The sequence below is a fragment of the Branchiostoma floridae genome, chromosome 5, assembly GCF_000003815.2.
Source record: "Branchiostoma floridae strain S238N-H82 chromosome 5, Bfl_VNyyK, whole genome shotgun sequence".
NCBI classification, from domain to species: Eukaryota; Metazoa; Chordata; class Leptocardii; order Amphioxiformes; family Branchiostomatidae; genus Branchiostoma; species Branchiostoma floridae.
In genome coordinates this window covers 10,757,958-10,777,197 of record NC_049983.1, presented here as the reverse complement: position 1 = coordinate 10,777,197, position 19,240 = coordinate 10,757,958, and the positions used below count along the sequence as shown (strand labels likewise).

General features: G+C 40.9%; 4 protein-coding genes across 5 annotated transcripts in view; all 4 read right to left on the bottom strand.

Moving 5' to 3' along the window:
- Positions 1-14: 14 nt before the first annotated feature.
- On the bottom strand, positions 15-4,491 carry LOC118416164 (protein N-lysine methyltransferase METTL21A-like). Its single transcript, XM_035821243.1, has 5 exons — positions 4,336-4,491; positions 3,875-3,986; positions 3,306-3,394; positions 1,669-1,861; positions 15-193 (listed from the first exon to the last, which is right to left on the bottom strand). Exons 1-5 carry the CDS (start codon positions 4,489-4,491, stop codon positions 15-17), a joined length of 729 nt encoding a protein of 242 aa, XP_035677136.1.
- Positions 1,337-9,595, bottom strand: LOC118416565 (protein N-lysine methyltransferase METTL21A-like). 2 transcript variants are annotated; one of them, XM_035821713.1, is made up of 8 exons: positions 9,350-9,595; positions 7,680-7,814; positions 7,049-7,166; positions 6,436-6,545; positions 4,336-5,906; positions 3,875-3,986; positions 3,285-3,394; positions 1,337-1,861 (listed from the first exon to the last, which is right to left on the bottom strand). In XM_035821713.1, exons 1-5 carry the CDS (start codon positions 9,413-9,415, stop codon positions 5,598-5,600), a joined length of 738 nt encoding a protein of 245 aa, XP_035677606.1. In that variant the 5' UTR covers positions 9,416-9,595; the 3' UTR covers positions 1,337-1,861; positions 3,285-3,394; positions 3,875-3,986; positions 4,336-5,597. The 2 variants fall into 2 exon arrangements, with proteins under 2 accessions (XP_035677606.1, XP_035677607.1); XM_035821714.1 differs by lacking the exon at positions 3,875-3,986.
- Positions 9,596-11,253: 1,658 nt separating this feature from the next.
- LOC118416752 (protein-lysine methyltransferase METTL21E-like) lies at positions 11,254-14,724 on the bottom strand. The gene is made up of 4 exons (XM_035821983.1): positions 14,424-14,724; positions 13,212-13,323; positions 12,166-12,263; positions 11,254-12,029 (listed from the first exon to the last, which is right to left on the bottom strand). The coding sequence occupies exons 1-4, from the start codon at positions 14,580-14,582 to the stop codon at positions 11,700-11,702; spliced, it is 699 nt and encodes a 232-aa protein (XP_035677876.1). The 5' UTR covers positions 14,583-14,724; the 3' UTR covers positions 11,254-11,699.
- A 2,305-nt stretch (positions 14,725-17,029) lies between these two features.
- LOC118416081 (sodium- and chloride-dependent GABA transporter 1-like) overlaps positions 17,030-19,240 on the bottom strand; it is a 17,102-nt gene continuing 14,891 nt past the window's right edge. The window contains 3 exon segments of the mRNA XM_035821139.1: positions 17,030-17,478; positions 17,996-18,163; positions 18,715-18,881. Coding sequence (XP_035677032.1) covers positions 17,314-17,478; positions 17,996-18,163; positions 18,715-18,881 — 500 coding nt within the window. The 3' untranslated portion in view covers positions 17,030-17,313.

Below are 19,240 nucleotides of genomic sequence, written 5' to 3'. Positions count from 1 at the left end.
GTATTCTGATCAAGTCACTGTTCAGTGTCTTCTACCGCTGCTTGCTCAATCGTTTGACAGGATGGTAGGGCTTCCATGATCTTCTTGTCGTTAACGTAAGGCGTGTCTTCTTCCTCGTCGTCGTTGTGGAAACCCTGGTACAAAACGGTCCTCCTGAAGAAGATGATGGCGCCAAGAAGGACCAGTGCAGCTCCTATGACATACGGGAGCAGGTTTAGAGGAAACATCTGTATCATCAAACCTGAGGTCAACGCACCTACTATCATGATAACCTGGCTGCCGTAGTGGGACGAAATGTCTTCTGCAAGTATGTTGGCCATCGTGCAGGTTGGTAACAGCTATCTAGTAGCTGCCTATGTCGTGTCCCCCTCCACGGTTTGTGTACAACGTAGTTATTATTGTCGTGCCCAATACAAGCTACACGCCGGTAAATATGATCTCGTTCTGCAGATATAAAGCACGCGATCTACACTAAATTTTTCATAGGTAGTTTTCTGCGCATACCATTGACAAATACTTCATGTAAGCAGAGACACTATTGTCGCCATAGTCCTTGTAAACAACACGCTTTTAAACTAGACACAATATTTTCTCATAATCATGCACTATGGATGTTAGAATTGACGTCCACCCAGAACAAGATGGTGACAGCATACAAATTTGACATCCCATATAATCAAATTACACGATCTTCCATGCGAATTTCCACATTAAGCATGCTTAGGAAAGCAATAACAGCCAGCTTTAAGTGAAAACCTTTGTAAACCTTGTGAGTAATGCTTTGTCTAATTGCATCTATTCTTATAGATACAAAAGCTAGTATCTGGTGACATCCCTAGCATTGTCACCTGAACTGTCCCCAGATACACTATGAACAAAGGCGAGCTTATCTACATATAGTTGTATGTGACAGACACTACCCACTCAGAAACGCACGAAATTTGTCTATTTGTATGCATCTGTATTTCTACCCACTCCAAAACGCACGAAACGGTTCATTTGTATGTAACGTTATCTGTATTCCTACCTGTCTAAACTAAACAGGATCAGTAGTCGAACGTCTGCAATCCGTCGTCCCCCAAGGTTGTTTGTGCTCCACCGCAACCTACACCCCACAAACTGATAGTCAGCTGACGTGTCATCTGTCTACAATGTGTCTGGGAACAATTCGATGACCTTACCTGGTCGGTACCAATAGAACGACAGGCCTCTAAATAATTAATGCAGGTGCCGAGTTACGGATCCATATATACATGTGTACAACTCTCATTATATTCTGGATATATTTATTGTGATTAATATTTATAATTGCTACAGCAAACAGACTTTGAAAATACTCAGGATTCAGTCAACTGTAATTCAACTTATACATCTTAATTTTCATCATTCTATACAGCTGTCTGTATGCATTTTCTCACCCGGATATTTGTATATTGCTGTAAAATGTCCGGAATTCTATTTGCGATGTACATAAACGCACACATGAAACATGAAACTGCAACTGCATTTTAATTTTCTATAGCTGAAGTCTCGCGTTACAGCCGATGACGTAGAAATGAATAATTTAGCATCATCTGAGTCTCCCCTCTATCAATTTCATCCGGTTACCCATGATGCTTTGTTCCTTTACGACACGAAAATGTTCCTTGAAAAGACGGACGAACTTGCTGTCCCTTTCCTTGACCCTGATCTGGTAGCCAATCAGGATCCGCGTATCTTTATCACTCAGGTATTTGATGGTGGTGATGAGATCTTGGAAAACGTCTTCGATGTACACAACTTCGATCCCGATGACGTAATCGTAATGGACGCCGTATGTTGGAAATGCTGCAAGGTTCTTTCCCCACGTTAGGGGGCGCACCTGAATGGGGAAGACACATGTTAGAATTCGAATGTTGAGTCGTTCCTAGTCACTGACACTCTGTACCGGTGTGACAGCGATCTCGCCCCCCCGGGGGGCGAGATCACTAGCGTTTTGGCACCCCTTTAGCGTTTTCGCCCCCCCCCCCAAGAGCAGCTGGTTACTACATATTACAGGTGCGCTACCTGGTACTATACTGCACCTGGGGAGTAACGTGTATGGTGTGTTACCTGGTACCTTATGGCACCTTATTACCGTACCGTAAGATGCCTGTCATACCTCGAAAGTCGATACTATATTGTTCGGTGCAAACATGACATTGAAATGAAAAAGACAATTTTTGCAGCTGAGGTGGCATAAAAACAGTGCTACTGCGAACGTATAAATCAACACCGTCTATGGTACGGAATACGTCAGCTATATGTTTTCAATTTGTCACAGTGTTTTCTTTCTTGTGCTGGAAACATTTCCAAAGCACTAACAAAAACACACGTGAATAATAGTTTCTCATTATAAACACTATCTACGCGCAAGTTGATATAGCTGTTGCTAAATGCTACACAAACACTGGTAAAGTACCAGTCTTAAGAAACACGGGTAAATGCATCAGTTCCTAAATACTAGAAAAAACAGTCATGTTGGAGGTGAAGATATCCCTTGGCCAGGTGCATATACCAAAATGTGCGTTATTCTAATTAATACCTAATATTTGCATAATTAATAAAGACATTACATAGTTCTTTTGTGGTCACTTCATGGTAGAGACTTCATATTGGAGATATATAGGTTGTTTGAGGACAGGTGAATACAATGAAATACATCTTATGTCAAGACTCAGGTATATACAATAATGGGAATACAAGGGACCCAACCCTCCTTGTCTGAAACAAGTTCAACTATCTTATTACCATGTAATTACGTTAATATTGATACTATGAATGGATTTATGTATCAAACTCGTGTACTTATATCATTCTGAAACTGCATTTTGTGATTTATACCAATCAACTTCTAAAATGTCATGTAAACCCATGGGGGGGGGCGAAATCGCTAAAGGGGGGCGAGGTAGGGGGGCGAGATCACTAGCCGGGGAGGGCGCCCCGGGGGGGCGAGATCGCTAGTGATTTCGCCCCCGGGGGGGCGAGATCACGGGGGGGCGAGATCGCTGTCACACCGGTAATTCACACACAGACACACTTCTCTTATAAATGATTCTCGTTTGCGACTTGGCAAAAAAAAGCAATATTGAAAGATGATATTGCTGTCTTGGCTTACTTGACGTTATTCTCGCTATTTTTGACAGCAGGCCGCATAATCAATTCGGATGCGATTAGCAAAAATGAAGTTGACCCAATACTACAAAAATTGATGAAATCATAGCGTTCATGATTGTTTTTCTATATGAAACATGAGCACTGCATACCGTAGGGTGATATTTGCATACACAGCTCTGTCCTTCCATCGTGTTGGACGTCACGTTCTCAGCCGTACAGGGGAGGATGTCGGGAAGGTCGGTGATGGTGACGTCAGCGCCTGAACCAACATGGCGAAGGTCATTACAGGAAATAAGTAAAATACAATCAAATCAATGTATCAATCTTTATTGCAATTGTATAATGCATGGCAAGTTCTAGAGTCACATGTACAGAACATCATACAACTAATATCTACACAGGTGCTTATAAACAATACTAAAGAGTTCTATGTTAACAAAAGACTTTAAATGCTTTGCTACTTTAACTGAGCGGTTCAATCCATGAGAAACAAGTATACAAGAGGAACCAACAAGCTTTTGGTGTAAGAACAATACGCGTTTTGACTATCTCGCATTGTGTACAATTATATATTATCATCGAAATATCATATGTAATAAAAGGACCCGCCTAAAATTGATCAACGTGTTTTCATCTAACATTATGACTGACAGTAATGGTAACCATGCCATTAAAAATGCCGGAACGTTTAAAAGCACGTTAGTTGACTACAAAATTGACAAACAATATTTGTGCAGACCGAGGAGACTCGCAACGATTCCAACCAAGCCGGTGCCGGCTCCCAACTCGATGACCTTCTTGTCTTCCAATGAAAGCTCACCAGACTCAAGGTATTCGGCAAACGCCTCACCCTGTTTCAATTTGAAAGCAAAATGATCCGTCACTTTGCAGCTGCTGGTAACAATTATTTCTCAAAAGATAATTACGTTTATTTTTTTTCACGATTGGTGAGTAGAAATTGCAGGAAATAATAAAGACTTTTGTTGTACATTTTTCTCAAGTGGGCTAAGTACATATCACAACAAACCATATTGTGTAGTATAGGAGTCAAGCATGCACTTGTAAGTTCGGCTTCTTCTCGTTTCTTGGTAATGGTGAAAATGCAGGCTTTTATGGGTCTATACATGGTCGCCTTATCAAAACGTATAAGGAATATGATTTTTTTCAAAGATATCAAGCACATACGCGCCTGTCACCTACCCCTGGCCAGATCCTTTTCCCGATGGCCTCTTCCGTGTTCTCGCCAACATCTCTTTCCCAAATGACGATCTCCCTGCCGACGAAATAATACGGTCTCATCCTGCACCTCTTTCTCATTAACTCCTGTGCCCTCTCCTTCGAATTCTCTGAGGACATTTCTTCCAGGTGCTATCTCTTGCCTCGTGCTAGTACACGGTGAAATGAATGGAGCTTTCAAACGGCTGTAGGACCACACGGATTTAAAAAAAAATCACCAGCTAGTGTGAACTGGTCTAGACTGGTCAAGTAGAAATTCCGCGTGTGCCAACTGGTAGTGATTTCGGACATTCTCTTCCCCTTCAATCTAGATCAAATTACTGTTGACATAATAGTCATGGTCAAATTCATGCATTACAAATAGACCTCTGTGGGCATCCAGAATATGAAGAATACTGTTTGATCGTTAATGTTTATTATGAGCTATTTTCATCTTTATGTGGACCGTTCCGCAACCGCTGTATTTGCCAAGTACTGTACTACACGATACCATCGAAAATGTCCAGAAATATCATCCAGATCCAATGTTGCGAAGTCTAACGCCAAACATGGATATTAGGTGAGAAGGTTTGTTACGTGGTGGCAGACGATATTGGTATCTTGTTTCGCGTTTTCTTGGAATGGTGTCACAAATTGTGAAGAGGGCGGGATGTTTTACCACTATGGACGTACAGAGTATCACGTCGACCAAGGGCGAGACAGATGGAAATATATAGAAGAAGGTTGGGCTGCCTATCGCTGTTATTTAGAAACCGTCACGTACTCAAGTTCAATGGCAGACGGGACCAACAGTGCCCTTTTTCTAACAAACATAAACGCGCGAATGATAAAACAAAAGCAAACACATCTACCTATCATTGAAGTAAATACTTAGTCTTTTAAAAGCTTTTTTTATTCTGTTTACATTTTTCATTATGTAGAACCATCAAAAGTAACATTTAACCGATACAGTTGCCAAGTACTGATCCATACGATACCGTCAAAATTTTCAGAGATATCGATCAAAATTAAAGTTGCTATGTACAATACCAAATACAGACGTTGGGGTGAGAAGTATACGACACCTGATCATTCATCAGACTCAGACACATTATTATTACTAGACGATACTTGTAAGATCAACATAAGTTGATCGGATAGATACCGAATATGTAGCCCTCGTAGACAAGTATTATACCAATGCCATCAAGTAACGCCACGTCAAATCTTGGACGAATACGAATGCGTCACGAAGTGTTTTCCCCGGGTAGAGCTCTGGCCATTAGCACCGTGAACGCTGGACCCTTCACAGCAAATTCACCTAGTACATTGAAATTGTCGAAAAACAGTTTTCTAAACTTCTCCTCCCGTGCCTTGATCCTTACATGGTATCCAATGAGAATAACGGTGTCCTCGCTACTCAGGTGTTTGATGGTGGCGATGAGGTCATTAAAAACGGGCTCGATGTACACACACTCCATTCCGATGACGTAGTCATATCGTGGATTGTTCCTTGGGTATTCTGCAAGGTCCTGGCCCCACGTTAGAGGGCGCACCTAGAGAAAGACGCACAACATGTAAAGAACAGAATCGGCTCTTGATTCCATTTAGTAGCATAAAGTGTTAACGAGCCTCTTCAATCCCCTATACCTACATGTTTTCCAAATACAAAGTTAACAGTTGAGGGATTTGATGTATTTCATATATCATGAGAACAAGTCGTTAGTCTCCTGACATGGACTCTTTATGTATCTGCTTTCGGACAGACGAGCTCAATGTGATACTGCACTCAAATTTTAGTAACTTATTTTACGAAGTACAGACAGAGGGTAAAGGTATACTCTACCTCCCATACTAAAGCCTGGTACCCATTTTTACACATGGGTGAAGTGAGGAAGGCCGTGTAAAGTGCCTACATTTACTATTGTCGACTGGGAACGACTGGAAACTATGAATATTGCTGGAAACATTTTCACGGCGTTAATATGTAACTCCATACACATTAAAAAGAGTTATCTGGTAACGGGTATATATGAGGTGTTCATTTTGTACCTCCCTAATAAGAGCAATCAAGACTAGCGTCACCTGTGGAGTATATCTACACAATGGTGTGTTGTCGTTCATGGTATTCATTAACACGTTCTCTTCCGTGTAGGAAATGATGTCAGGTAGGTCAGTCAGGGTCACGTCAGCTCCTATGGCATTAACATTTGCAAATAATAAAAGAACAACTGTTATTACTGAACTGTCATATTTAACGCATGCTCATAGCAAGAGCGGCATTCAAAAACCAGTATACATTTGTTACTCTCTCTTGTAACCTTACATAGTGCCATGTACAGAGACAGAAGAGAGAGCTTACACAGACAAACATGCGTGTACATTCATACGTACACGCACGCACACGCACACGCGCACTACACACAAACACACCCACGCACGCACGCGCACGCACACACGCGAGCGCGCACACACACGCACGCACGCGCGCGCACACACACACACACACACACACACACACAGACACACGCGCGCGCTAACTAACTAACTAACTAACTAACTAACTAACTAACTAACTAACTAACTAACTAACTAACTAACTAACTAACTAACTAACTAATAATAAATAAACTAATCACGCAAACAAAGACATGAGGTGACGGCATAATAACGTGTATAAATAACGTATTTTCCATACCTAGAAAGCTTAAGGCAATGCCCACGAGTCCTGTCCCCGCTCCCAGCTCGATCACTTTCTTGTCTTCAAACGTCATGTTGAAATTCTCGGACTCCAGAAACTCAGCAAACGCCACTCCCTGATTGGAAAGGACAATTGCAAAACAAAGGAATCGACCCAGGTACCGGCATCATAGAAACATTTAAACTATCTATTAAACTAACACCAGTTTGGAGAACTACGAGAATTGCGCAATTCGTGTTAATTTTGTATTACAGTTTTATTATTGTTTTCTATTCATTATTATGAAACTCTAAAACAAAAAAAATGTCGTTCCACAGTCCTACTTTAGGTGGGCGTTATAAACTTCCTGGCACGCTTGACCAAATGCTTGTGTCACGTATCCGCCAGATCACGTGTTAATAAAATCACATGTCTGTAACTCTTGCGAGTATAATTTCGGAAGTAAAAGGTCATCAATATTGATCCCGAAGAGGGCGACAGTGGTCGTTGAAAATTTGGCCCGTGTATACTTTTGTGTTGGAAGAAAGTTTGGCACTGTACTATGATTAGTACTATGATTACCAAGAACAAAGATGAGCTTCTATGCCGTTCCACACTGTTTGATTGCATGCGGTGCATGTTATATTACCCCGGGCCAGAGGCGCTTCCCTATCGCCAGGTCCGTCTCCTCCCCCACATCACTCTCCCAGATGGCGATCTCCCTCCCCAGCAGCTGGAACACCTGTCTTCGCCGCCGGGTCCGCATCATGTCACGGGCTTTCTCCTATGAAAAATAATTTGGATACAGTTCATTAACAGCGTTTTCACGAATCTACTTTTTCGTAAGGTGTATGCTATGCTATGTTATGTTATGTGTTGTTATGTTATGTTATGTTGTGTTGTGTTTGCAAGAAATGTACACTACTATAGAATACTTGCTGGATCCACGACCTCTGACCTTTGAATGCATCCTGACACTAAATACATGATTTTAGTTATCCCAGTATTTTCAAGATACGCGACAAGATTTGCAATACAAAATGTCGATACTGTACATGTATGCGTAGTCTTTTATACGTTTTGTGCATCCTCTATAACGTTACACTGCCCTGACAATTAAGTATTGCACTTGTCTTATGTCAAGTTCTCGGGGTTTGGAACAGGTGCAACAATGGCGTTGGGAATTCCTACATGCTGACCTTGACGTCGTCTTTCTGCATTTTGCTTAAATACGAAGTCTTTTTTTAAATCTATATCGCGTTTTAGAAAAACCTCAAGGGCAAATAATGATGAAAGTCATGTACAATGTTGAAGTTTACTTTCAATTTCTTTTGAGCAGTCAGTCAGTTGTTCACGCCTCCACACCATGCGCTAATGAGCTAATGTCAATGGCAGCTATATTTGGAGCCTTGTAATATATAATCTTATTTCTAACCCTTTTCATCCGAACAAAAAAGTGTGTTTATAAAGTCAATGATGGAACAGAGGGTTATTGTCAACTATGCAGAACACAGGACAATTCACGAATAGTAAAATTTAGATGAATGTCCTCCAGATGAAGAGTGGCCCAAACTGGAATTCTACAATTACTTCCTGGCCAACGATTTTAGTCTACTCAACTGAAACTGTTACAGCGTTTTGGCATGGTCCACTATTTCACTTTGCGCAAGCCAACACCGTGACACAATATTGTATCTTGATCGTGAAGGCGAGAATAGATCTGGGTCAAGGACCCGTCCGTTATTTATTTCGGGCTGTGTCTATATGGCCAGCGGATAGTTGAACCTACGTCAGAGATAATGTACTAGATAACATTTTCAATATAGCATTGCATGTTGTCCCCGGATATTGGTATCTTATTTTGGCGAGTGCAGATTTGCTGTAGCCTTTTAGTTCTATTTTCTGTCAGCTATCTTGTCCAGTGGATCTGGTATCCTCCCAGGGACAGCGATATCTGATATAGCAGCTATTCTTAACGTATACGTGCTGGCACATCAGTGACTTTGACATGTGTAAACAGTCAACCGACTCAGTACAGAGCGTGCATACATTATAATATATCGTTCATTTGGAGATAGTATCTTACAGTTCTACTTGACATTCAAAATACTTGGGTTTATTTCCAAGCCCTTTTACAATTTTTTCGGGATACTAGTAAGTGACGGGCTTTTTCTTAATCCGGTTATTTTGAGTATCTACAACATGAATATTTCTTTTCACGTTTTATGGTTCATAACGTCAAATAAAACAAGATATAAACATCTCGTTATCATGTACAGAATCCTCTCAGAAGTGAACCAAAATTGCAAAGCTACGCACCAGTCTTTCTGCATACGATACCGGTTTAGAATTCAGCTCCAGAAGTTCAGTTAGCAGGTCATCCATGTTTGCTGGACTGTCTCCTGCAATTTGATCTATCTTGGACGGCCTTGCGTCTCTACAGCTTCGGTGCAGATGGTGTGGACATCTCAGGCCGGCTGACAGGATGGTAACATGATCTGTACGTGTATTTTTAACCTGTTACAATAAGCGATAAAATGTTTACTTCAGTGCGTCAGTATGTCAGGAGATTGACGTGCGGAAGGGTAGTATTTCCGTACTAGCGGAGAATGACGTCATGGCGTGAGGGCTGATGGGGAATAGTCCCCAAATATTTTTACCGGACTTACTCTGCATTGATGACGCTTTGCGGTGAGGGGCCTGCATTATATGTACTCAATATAGAACTTATTGAAATCGGTTGTCCGCTAATGCCGTGGCTTATTTAAACTATCATAGCAATTCTTCTTGTTTTTATTATACTATTTATTCTCGTTGCCATTATAGACACTTACACTTTACTTATTCTTCTTGTCCTTTTAGACACTATACTAGTACTAATACTAGCTATCCTCATTGTTTTTATAGACACAATACTAGCTGTTCTCCTTCATTGTTTTATGATATAGACACTATACTACCTATTCTCCCTGTTGTTATAGACACTATACTAGCTATTCTCATTGTTCTTATAGACACCATACTAGCTATTCCCATTGTTATTATAGACACTATACTAGCTACTGTATTCTCCTTGTTCTTACAGAAAATATGCCAACCATTACCAGCTATTCTCTGCTGTCTACGTCTAATGTATAAAATAACATTCAAAGAAATCGAAGAGAATATATTGTAGTAGTTATTCAAATATTACACAAACTCATTCACAAGTACATGACAGTGGCTTATGTCCGCTAGTTACACATATAAACAGTCGAAGGTACAATAAAAGAATAAATGACAGATACATGAAATACATACAATGTCAACCTACACAAGAATCATATTCTCCTATTGTATAATTGTATAAAAATTATATATATGTTTATGCATGCATGAATGATGCGTTACAAAATATGGTCGACTATTCTGAGGACTATTAAAATACTAGTACTCATGTCGTCCTTGAGAGGATTTGAATGGTTGCCTTGGAACATTCCAGTGGGCTTTATGCTGCCATGAACTATTTATTTATCAAATAGAGTCCATTCCAAGACACCGTGCGGATGTTTGTTGCCATTGTTTAGAATTGATTTTAAAGTTTTGTGATTATATGTCTAGGACATTTGATACTTCAGAAATATTTTTAACACTGTTTCAACTTTATAAATATTTCCCTGGTCCTGTAAAACTTTAGAAATATTCATGGTGTGGAATTGGATACTTCTAATGGTTTCTAAATAATGATAACAGCATTCTACCATTATTTACCATTTTCTACCATTTTTTTGTAAATGGTTCGGTGGGCTGGGAAGATAACAATTAACACATCCTTGCAAAGTATGGTTGGGTGCCATGCAACAATCGCCCACCACAAAGGATCCACCAGTGCCCAGCAGTGAAATCTAAAAATATACAGATGCAACAATAGGGTTTACTTTTATGGGGGCAATAAACTAATTTTACCATTTGGCCAGGTTTACCATTTTTTGTAAATACTTGTAAATGTGAAATAATCACAGAGAGGTTTCACAATTATTCTAAATAAAGATATTTTTGTACAGTTACTTTCAAAATCTTTCTAAAATATTCAATGAAATTCAAATAAATGAGTATTTTCTTAGTCAATTTTTTGAAAATAATTTAATTATTGTGGCTCAGATATTCTTTTATTCAAAATAATTCAGACTAATTATAAATATCACATAAAAACCCTCATGGTGTCTTGGAATGGACTCTACTGATGGGAGGTCAACTGCAGTTATAGTTCTTTCAGCACCCGCATGGGGGCATAACATGTCACTAAGTACCAACGCCATATCTGAACATCTAGTGCATATCCCCCATATCCCAAATCGCCTTATGAAAGGATACTGCACTGGTCTACTGGCATTGCTTAAAGCTTCTTAAACATGACATTGTCCTTTTGAAATTTGCGCATATATGACAAACATGACCATATATAGCTGGCAGACTGACCAAAGTTATATACATTTGTGGATAGTCACTTAAGTCTATCAACGCCGCGGTCAGTAATTGCGAGACAAATGTGAATGATATTTTATGAACTTATCATATCAACGATCCAAATATCATAGAAAATTGCATAGAGATTTTCATATGTAAAAGAAAAAGAAATTCAGCGTTGCTCTCACTTTGGAAAACGTACATTAATTATGGCTCTGTGATTTTAAGTTTGGACATCGATGTCACCCCAACCTTTCATTCTAGCCTCAAACAAAACCTTGTTGACGCCCTGCCCCGGGATCTTGTGTTCCCTCACAATATCAAAGTCTTTCTTGAAGAGTTCGATGAACCTAAGGTCACGGTTTCTGACCCGGAAGTGACAGCCCAGTAGTACCGTGGTTCGCGGGTCACAGAAGTGCCTCAATGTCACGCTGAGGTCATGGAAGGTTTCCTCTATGTAGATGACGTCAGTACCGATGACGTAATCGTAGTGGAAGCTTTCTTTCGGTCCTTTGATACTGTTCAAGTTCCTCCCCCACACTAGGGGACGCACCTGTACAAAAGGAGTGTATTAGGACGAGTTATGTAAGAAACCTTTACGTTTGTTGATACACAGTTAGTCATAGGCGCATACGCTCTTTCTAATAATATATCATGTTGACATGCAACAATCTTTTGGCACAATTTACCTTTGGTGGATACTTGCAACCTTCCCTTGTGTTTGCACGGACGTTTTCCTCCATATTGCCGACAATGTTGGGCAGATCGGTGAGCGTCACGTCCGCCCCTGTGGCGTGGCCAAAATAAACCATGTCAGTAACTGTAACAAAGAAATCATTCACCACAAAAACCACGATGCCGCTGATCATGATGATGGATAAGACGATGGAGCTGTGTGCGATGACGTATGATGATGGATATGTTGATGATGATGATGGTCAGACGTATGGCATCAAGGTGTTTCTGTAAGTGGCTATGAAGTTATGTTATTAGAACAATATGCATTTTGCATAATTTGCGATTCATTGTGTACATCTCTGTCTAAGCTATCTGCATAGTAAATATCACTGAAATCCGTCGTTCCTTTGTTCAGTTATTCCCCTGGTAAGATTTTGACAAAAATGCTCAGGCTGCAGTTCCAGAGCAAGCTGTTAGGGGACCCAAACATACGCCACTTCTTTCTTACATCACAAGCTATCTGCCACCAAAATAAGTACAAAAAAATCAACTCCATGGCACGTCCAGGTCAAAATATACAAAAAACGGAAGTTCTGCTGCAGTAACAAGGTCACATATATGGGACTCAAAATCGACCTTGACCTTCGTCTTCCCAACGCCTACTCATAAACCAAATATCATCGTCATCAATTTAGAGGTTATTGAGTTATGCTGACTACAAATATCTGGAAACACAAATATACAGACAGACAGACAGACACACGGACAGACATACCATTCATGGAGATGATAACATGACGAGTCAGAATCCTGTAGCACCTTTGTTTGGTCAGAAAATGACGTAAACCAGCCAACATCATTTTGCATATGGACTCTGCTTTGAGCCAGTCGTTATTGTTGTTGAAATCATATGATATTCATATTTGCCATGCGTTTAATTCTTTCCCTTTGAGTGCTACAATTGTATGATTCTTTTTCTTTATTGCTCCTCATGGTTTCAATGTGCCACAGGGTTCCTTGCAAAGTATGTCCTCGAACATCTGAAAAGACGACTTACCGAGAAGACTGGCTACTATACCGACCAGTCCTATGCCGGATCCTAACTCTAGTACTTTCTTATCTTGCATAGGAAAGTCACCATTCTGCAGGAATTGGCAAAGGTCCACTGCCTACCGTATTGGCCAGTTTCAGACGCATGTATCATAGAGAGAGGAAACCAAGAGAAAAGGAAGACGTTCTGTTAGAATGGCACGGTAAAATTACAAAACTACAAATCACCCCCTCCCTCAATGAAATGAGAACGAACGACTTCATAATTCCCGTTTTGGAAGGTGTTATTCAATTACATGTGATTTCTAACAATGGATCAGTAGTAGGGAGTTGGAATCAATGTATTGAGAGGGCAAATTCATGCGATTTTCAGATGTTGCTACGTCTTCGATATTAACATTACATTTCAGAAAGCTAGGATGTTTTTCTATCTTATAGGTCACTATAGGGTCAAGAGGAATTGTCTTGTCAGCGACGTTTTAGATCTGGGGCATTCATGTTATGCTGTGCATCTCATTTACGTGCTGAGTGGTCCGTACTGTCCATGTGGCCAAACACGTCAACACGTCTTACAACCGGTTTGGGTTGGTCTGGTCCGGTCATTGTGATAATCGTCATATGCTAAATATTTTACGAAAATCTGATTATCTGAAGGTTTCATTTTTATGGCCGCATTTTAAAATAAGCTTTTTTTTTGTATGCAAAAGTTTACTAACCAACTTAACGGTTGCCAACGTTGATTCACGAACAATAGAGACATAACGTTACACATAGCTAGCAAGTTTCTTATTTCTATGATTAGCCCTTGCTAGCGTGGCTTGCATGGCTTAGATGTTGCGACATTTTAGACGAAAATAAAACTGTCTTTAAAAATGTCAACAATCCATTTGAAGTTCTAACAAACATAGTGTTGTTTCATGCATATGTATATAGTGTGTATGTTACAGTGGCTTGCTTTTACATTTCAAAGGGTTCTCTGTTATCAAGCCATTACAACAAAATCACACACACAAAAGCTCTTCTGAAGCATCAGATACGGTTGTCACTAATTTTTCTGTCAGCAGCTATATACTTCGTTCGATAAGCTTTAACACTTTTTTCTGCTCAGTAAAAATTTAACATGTATGCGTTAACCTTTTGTTGTAGCTGTTAATTGTCAATAATAATAATGATAATAATAAGCTGGCATTGACTGTCGCCAGAATCTATCCTTACTGACCGAGGGCCAAACCCTCTTGCCAATCTCGTCCCCATCGTCTCCAATGTTCCTCTCCCACAGGATAATGTCCCTGCCCACGAAATTGTAGAGCTGCATTCTGTCTCTCTTGGGGAGCTGTTCGTGTATGTTGTCCCTGGTCATCGCTTCTGTCATAGGCATGTTGGCAGCTTTCGGTGTTGACTTGTATAAAAGAAGGCTTTAGGTCAATTTCTTTAACCACTGGCAGTAGCTGCTTTCAGATGCTCGTATTTCTTCTGCTGCAACTGTGACGACGTGTTGTCGCATTTATTACTGACAAGGCTCGGCGTTGGCGCCAATATTTCTGTCCAGCCAATAGCTGCCTTCTTCTGGTTTGTTCTAGATCTGTGACAGGAAGCGGGAAATTGACGGATGATTGCGGGGTGTTGTTGGGACACATTCTCGGCGAGGCTGGCGTTTTTACGCGGGAAATGTGATCGTCTTGCCCGAGGCCGTGCGCTGTTTAGCGTGTGGATACTGTGTAACGTGTGCGTAGTCACATCCTGCGAATAGTTGTACTTGATCATGAAGATTTACGTTGCTATGTATCATAAGGTCAGCCGTAATGTCTCTGTATTAGATATTTGGCTTCGAATTTTGTTGGTCTTCGGATTCCGTTTGAAACGTATCTGCCCATAATGCGCTTTCTAGACGCCAAAGAGCAAGTTAGTCAAACATTTTTCCAGATTTATCCCGAGGCAACCCGAGTCTCGTCGCTTCAGTTCTGCCGCACTGTACGTGTAAAGCTAACGTTACATGTTGGAAAGGAGAAATAAGGGGGTTCGCGATTCGTAGTACTCGTGCACAGGGAATGCATTGTCAATGTGGGTAATATATTGAAGGTCCAACACAAGATCTACCGGGTCGAAAAGGAGACAAAAATTATTTTCCCCGCGTAAAAGAACCTTAGCCAACGTTGAAACCAGCATCCGGGCTTCCCCCACCCCACGAAATAAAAGCCAGTCCCGCTCCAGGTCTGCGAGGGAGGCTAGTTAAAGGTTGTAGCTTCTAAATGGTTCCTGTCTCGACCAATGCACTTCACTGCACATGCCTACTTAAAATCGCGAACCCCTTTTCTACAAAGTCACATTTCCATCGAGGCATACTGAAGCCTGAAACACTAAAATACAGACAAGAGGTACAAAAAACATCCATTTATTAGTCGTTATGTGACACATCAATACAGCTGTTTCCTTGATTCCTTACAGAGGTACTCTCGTATTATAGACACCCCAATCATCCATGTTAAGAATTTCGAAACACTCAATATTATATTCCAACATTATTTGTACAAGGAAGGTATGTGTAGTATCCTAGCTGCCCCAGTGGTTATAGGGAGGTCGCCATATTTACATAGCATAGTTTTATATCTGACTTGTTACTAAAATGATCCAGATTATCACTAAAACTCAAGCATTAGAGTTCTACTACATTTTGTTAACAAAATCCGTAATATGTATATTTACATCACAGATATTTAACAAAACCACAAGAAGATGACGCATGCACAGAACATTAAAGGGGAGAGAACAGTCATTTCTTTAAAACTTATTTGCATCATTCTGTTTGTCTTCATAGCATTGGCTTCAAGATCCATCTTGCCTCCTTACATCATCAATCCTTTCACATGTTTCATGACAAAACTGCATTTGTCTTTCCTCCCCACTCGACACAACGTGGACTTAGAATCCTTCATCAACAAGTTCAAGTTTAGGTCTCTTCTCTAAAGATAGACCGACCTTCCAACAGCTAAAACATTGACTGTTACGCGAGCAATAGTTCGCCATCTTTCATCTACTTCTTTGAAATTCGAGCTGTTCTCTGTCGACAGCCTATTACCTAACTGTTTATGGCTGTTGAGTATTGTTACAATCTTGTGGTGGAAATATAGATCCTACATATTCTATATAGACAACAATGGATTTTACATACAAGATACAAGACGGCACTTTCTCGATAAAAACACACGGGCTACAAAACTACATCTGTATTTTTTTGTTCAAATCGGTACAATATAATCTACATACACAGTCTGTCACATCAAAATAGTATTATATATATAGTTGCACAGTGTTTATAGCCATCGACATGTGACGTTTGCAGTGGCAGGTTTCGGATAGACATCATTACATTATAGGGCACGATCTACAACATTTCGACACTGCCATTACAGAATGGCTTCAGACGACAAATCCACTGAAAGACAAGAATTTTACACCGTCCATTGCATGTATTACACAATGTTAACTACATATCTATGACAATTCCCATAGTTGAGGTCGCAGAATGAGGGATTTCCAATCTTCGATGTACGTACACAGAGCTTATTACATGGGAGGACACCTTGCGGTCTGTACAGTATTACAGAGAACCCATAAACAACAGTATGTGTATTGCCTTACAATATTTTTGTTCTAATCCTACTGTTAAGGTTGCTCCACTCAAATCTTTCAATTTTTAGAATAATAGACAGCATCATTACCCAGAAGGAGGGTACCTACTGCCTGTCGTTCAAGGTAAAGATTATTAAGACGTTGCCTTCAAATACGTCTTCTCTAGAGAAGACGTAAGATAGAGAAAGATCTTTCTCTATCTTACTTTACCCTAGCTTCTCAGCACCACCCTCAAGATTATTTAATGATTTGGTCATTTTTCAGTCTTCCTCAAAACGTTTAAGTGGAACAGCCCTAATATCTTCTTTAGTGTGACTTCGCTATCACCTTCCATATCCATAGAATCTCAACTGCATTGGGCCCAGGCTCACTGTTGTTCAATTGTGAATCGCCAGATGTCGTTATAACAGGATCGCACGTCCAACCGACACCTCCCTTGCACAGCTTGGTCAGAAATTACATGCTCACGAGAGACAACGTCATACTGCACTACAGTGCTCCACCTTGTCCTCGGGAAGTCCGGGGTTGGAGGTGGGTTGGACCTTCAGCTTGATGTCGTCCACTCCGGCCTCGTACCGAACCTCGGCCGTGGCGCTCCGCGGGAGAACGCCGTCCAAGTTGGGGCGCACTGTGGCCCAGAACCGCTAGGGGAAAAGGTGAAGAAAAGACTGGAGTGAATCTGAGGCAAATAAACAACAGTACTTGTGCTACTACTTAGTATCAAGCTTCATCCAAGGCACAAGATGATCTATGATGGTTCCTGGTTTCCTGAGAGGTATTAAACGACAACGCTTAGAGTGATAAATTCACCAAGAGTTTCAACCGAGACGGGGGCCGATACCGACTTCCAAGTACCTTTGACCCATTGCTGACGTCACACTTCCGATCTGGATGTGTGGCATAGGCTTTTTGGTCATTTCAACTTGATAATCAACTTGGATCAGAGGACTGATCGAAAGCTTGTAGGTAAGCGCGTTACTTTGTGTACGGATATAAAGTTTAAAATTGTAACATAACGTTGACTACCGTCACAGATCCTTGAGGGTAATCTACTGTTGCCTTTTCCCTTTGAAGTGGTCTATTGGTGCCAGAGTTGTACAGGTTTCGTAGGCTATACAGTAGGGAGGTTAAACATAGATTTATGATGTGAATTGATCTTACCTCTCTCAGTGTGCCTGGAGTCACCGCGAGCTTGTAGATGGCATATCCGGGGATAATCAGCATGGAGGACAGCCCCAGGAACCAGCCGATCACCTCTCCCCACACCGGGTACAGGTAGTCCACGTACTTCAGACGCTTGTACTGGACCAGGCTGAAGAAGAAGGTGAACTACAGGCGGAAAGAAGAGATTCACCGTCAAACTGCGACTAATGTGAACAGTTTCATCATGTTGCTAAATCAAAGGATTAGTTCTGTCTGTCACCTTCATCAGGGCAACACTGATGGGTTCTTTTACGCACCACAGCTAGGTGTCGCTGATAACAATAATACGTGCGGTCCCAAACGTAAAGTATTTTTTAGCCTCCACCAGGCCCTCCTATGGGGGTGCGAGGATTGTAGAATTTGGAATAAAATCGGGAAATTGGCCAGGATAGTCAGTCCACGCTTAGATTCATGTTTCCTCTCCGGAGAGCATATAGAGGCTATATATAAAGTACTTTGCACATAGTCGTCTGGGACCGCACCTGTTAGCAGCGACACCTAGCTGCAGTTTATAATGATAACAGAAATAGCCAGTATTGGCCAGATAAAGGTGACAACGTCGGTCTTCAAAAAAAACTCGTTGTATACAAAGAACTTTGATAGATACATCTTATGTAGTTGACCTGCCACTTAAAGGTACTGCAAGAACTACACAAGAGGACCATGTGTGCACGTACCAGACAGACCGCAGGGGTGAGGAACAGCCAGCAGATCTTCCACCATCGTGTCGGCCGGTAGCCGATCATGTCCTGAATGTTGTCGTAGAAACGATCAACGCCTACAGAAAAGGAAGACGAAGAAATAATGACGTTAAAGAAAGGGCACCACTATATATTTAGGCTTTAATGAAGGGTCATTCAGTGTTTCTATTTCTCTCCTTCCCCTATGTGTATATCGCTCATGTACATATGAATACATTCAAAAAGGTGCCCCCGAAAAACTCATTTATGACATTCGTATATGCATTAACCTGGGTACCATCCGGGTGATAGTTCGCTCCTATATATGTTCGTTTCTGCTACCCAAGAATAGCAGAGAAGCGACTGTATATAGTGTATAATAAGAGAAGGAGCGAGAAGCGACTGTATATAGTGTATAATAAGAGAAGGAGCGAGAAGCGACTGTATATTGTGTATAATAAACGTCGGAGCGAACTACTATCCGGATGGTACCCAGGCTATATATCATCATCATCCAATATAT

Coding starts and splice junctions, on each gene's coding strand:
- LOC118416164 (XM_035821243.1), bottom strand. CDS start 4,491: ATGTCCTCAGAGAATTCGAAGGAGAGGGCACAGGAGTTAATGAGAAAG. Junction 3,395..3,874: donor AATCGTTGCGAGTCTCCTCG/GTCTGCACAAAT, acceptor ATGTTGGTTCAG/GCGCTGACGTCACCATCACC. Junction 1,862..3,305: donor CGATGGAAGGACAGAGCTGT/GTATGCAAATAT, acceptor TTCCCCATTCAG/GTGCGCCCCCTAACGTGGGG.
- LOC118416565 (XM_035821713.1), bottom strand. CDS start 9,415: ATGGATGACCTGCTAACTGAACTTCTGGAGCTGAATTCTAAACCGGTA. Junction 7,815..9,349: donor TATCGTATGCAGAAAGACTG/GTGCGTAGCTTT, acceptor TATTTTTCATAG/GAGAAAGCCCGTGACATGAT. Junction 5,907..6,435: donor TGTGTAGATATACTCCACAG/GTGACGCTAGTC, acceptor GTCTTTCTCTAG/GTGCGCCCTCTAACGTGGGG.
- LOC118416752 (XM_035821983.1), bottom strand. CDS start 14,582: ATGCCTATGACAGAAGCGATGACCAGGGACAACATACACGAACAGCTC. Junction 13,324..14,423: donor GCAAGAGGGTTTGGCCCTCG/GTCAGTAAGGAT, acceptor CCAATACGGTAG/GCAGTGGACCTTTGCCAATT. Junction 12,030..12,165: donor GTTGCAAGTATCCACCAAAG/GTAAATTGTGCC, acceptor CCTTTTGTACAG/GTGCGTCCCCTAGTGTGGGG.